The 2,623-nt window shown below is 54.7% G+C and overlaps 2 protein-coding genes across 2 annotated transcripts; both read left to right on the top strand.

Moving 5' to 3' along the window:
• Window positions 1–234: 234 nt before the first annotated feature.
• On the top strand, window positions 235–696 carry PV07_12777 (uncharacterized protein; the record flags this gene model as incomplete). Its single annotated transcript, XM_016400343.1, has 1 exon — window positions 235–696. The coding sequence occupies one exon, from the start codon at window positions 235–237 to the stop codon at window positions 694–696; it is 462 nt and encodes a 153-aa protein (XP_016242010.1).
• Window positions 697–1,602: 906 nt separating this feature from the next.
• PV07_12778 (uncharacterized protein) lies at window positions 1,603–2,425 on the top strand (the record flags this gene model as incomplete). The annotated part of the gene is made up of 1 exon (XM_016400344.1): window positions 1,603–2,425. A coding segment is annotated over one exon (822 nt), but the record flags the coding sequence as incomplete, so codon positions are not given.
• Window positions 2,426–2,623: the final 198 nt, after the last annotated feature.

Below are 2,623 nucleotides of genomic sequence, written 5' to 3' on the forward strand. Positions count from 1 at the left end.
GACTAAATATTCAGACCGTATAGTATTTTATCTACAGCTCGCAACACCGTCTTCCGGGCTACCCTCGTGCCCAGTAGGTCTGTTTTCGGTGGTGCGGCGGAAAAGAGCAAAGTTGGAACTATATAACACACGGCCCTCTAGCAGGGAATAGAGCGACGACATTGTCCTGACTTCCTCACCCCCCGGCCGTTCGCACAGCTATCTTCCGCCACTTCGGTTTTCAGCGACGATAATATGGCCCAAGTATCCGATACCGAAAATCAATATTCCTCGTGGCTGGCATCAGTGGATCTTCCAGTTTTGCCGCTGGTGGTGATTATTGCCATCGCCACCATTGTGACCGTCATTACCACCATCGTCTCCGCCATCACCACCATCGTCACGACCATTATCGCTACCCTCATCACCATCACCACGTTCATCACCACCATCGCCACTACCGTGTTCGCAACCATCATCGGTACTGTCACCGTCATCACCACCATCATCGCCGCGATCACCACGATTACCACTACTCTCGTCACCGCCGTGACCACCGTGACCGCCACCAGCATTATCGCCGTCGCCGCCATCGTCACCCTCCTAGTCATGATCGCCACCGAGTGCACCGCCGAGGACAGGGAGAGGCGAAAGTATCGGTGTCGGTCAAGCCTCGGAGGGACAAGGCTGACGAACACGCGGCACCGACGGGAGTGAATGGCGCTGATATAGACCATGCCCCGGCCATTCCTGCTAGATAGTGTACCATCCTTCCACCCAATGCGGCGCTCCTGCTTTGAACGTTCCTCGGAGGCGGGCAGACCTTAGCGCCATGGGAAAGCTTCTGCCATGTTGATGGGCGAAAGCCCTGGGGTTCTCTAGATGGAATAGACCAAGATTCAGAGATTTACCTCTGCCGGTGTCTAACAGTCCACGTTATGTACGCCACTGTGCCATTAGCAAGAACTGGAATGTTCCTTCCTGACATCTTCGGCAATCTCTAGCTCACACCTCCTGGCACGATCGGCCGCGACCAGCAGCTCGGGGAGCTGAATTCTCTGGAAGGGGGAAAGGGCACAATTTGAAATCATTCGGTCTAAGGAGGCATTAGGTGACTCGATATTTGATCAACGAGGGGGTCTAGTCGATGTAATGGACAGGACATCTCTCCGTCTTTGGAGGGAGTGGAGTCTTTCAACGTCCTCGCTTCTCGCTGCCTGGGCCAACAGAGACGATTTATGTGACTGGAATGCCGGTAAGATTTATCTGTTACCGCATTGATGCGTGGAGGGAATCACGAGCGCCCGATTTTGCAGATCGCCGCCTGCAACCCGAACCACCCTTGACGCCGACAACGCGGCGGTGCCGGGACGGGGGGTTTAATTGAGCTCTCGATCAACCCGGCCCATAACGTGGCTGCGAACGACATTTCGGGCGTCGTAGAACACCTTTCACCATCCCGTAGCACGTAGGACGGATCCTGCTACCCCCGATATTTGTGATCTAGAATCCCCATTATCCGCTACCTATAAATTGATTGACGCTCGACGCCCAGATTGCGCAAAACGACCGTCCTACTTCGAACCTCTCTGTGCACGTGAACCATTCTTTAAAAGCTCCGCCATGTCAAGACCTCAACGTGAGGAGAGCTGTCGCCAAGGCCAGAACGAACCGCTTCATGCACACGGTCCTCGGCGTCAAGGAAACTTGGCTGAATTTGTACGCATACAGAGGCCTTATAACTGCCCTCGCACCGAAACAAGCCCTCAACTTCGGCCCGGCGATGCCTTTCCCGCCTCCAATCTCGATCTGTTGCCATGGTCACCTCCTAATCATCTACGCCGGCACACTCAGCGACAGATTCATAATCTTCGGGCCGAAGGCGCGCACGACGATCAAAGAATCGGCTCCACAGTGTTCGAGCCTACAGCCGACGGCGGAAGGGGGCAGAGGGTTGCCATCAACCATTCAAAGAGAAGCAGTGGACGAGGTGTACGACCGGATGACCTGCAAGAAGTGATGGGACCTTTGCTTTCCCGACTGGATGAACTACCGAATCGAACCATGCCTGCTCTTTTGGGCGCGCCACGCCCCTTCATATTCCTGCAAGGACAAGCCGCAGGCGGATCGGAAATACGCCAATTCCACTCACAGCGAGCGGATCCGCATTCAATGCGATCAGAAGGGCTTCGTGATCCCCGCGCTGACGATGGACGAAGAGGAGGCCAGCCGCTTTCGCCTTTCGATTCTCTCGATCGAATTCTTAATCTCTCAAATATTCGACCGGATAGGGATGACTCAGAAATGCTCGACCGCATGGTCAGACAGCTCTCGGAACGAGACAATGCAAGTCCCGGACCTCCGCCCGCCTCCGGAGAAGCTATCCTGTCTCTCAAAAAGAAGAAGGTGGATGGGGACATGCTAGGCGAAGAAGGGAAGGCTGAATGTTCGATATGTATGGTCAATGTGGAGTGGGGTAGCGAAGTGACCGTCCTTCCATGCAATCACTGGTTTCACGGTGACTGCGTGACAAGATGGCTGAAACAACACGACAGTTGCCCTCACTGCCGGAAACCCATAACCAAACCGGAAGATCGAGCGTCCCCAGCGTCAAGTCCCCCTTCCCGTACCTATGTTCCCGAAA

This window comes from Cladophialophora immunda, assembly GCF_000835495.1.
Source record: "Cladophialophora immunda strain CBS 83496 unplaced genomic scaffold supercont1.138, whole genome shotgun sequence".
Lineage (NCBI taxonomy): Eukaryota > Fungi > Ascomycota > Eurotiomycetes > Chaetothyriales > Herpotrichiellaceae > Cladophialophora > Cladophialophora immunda.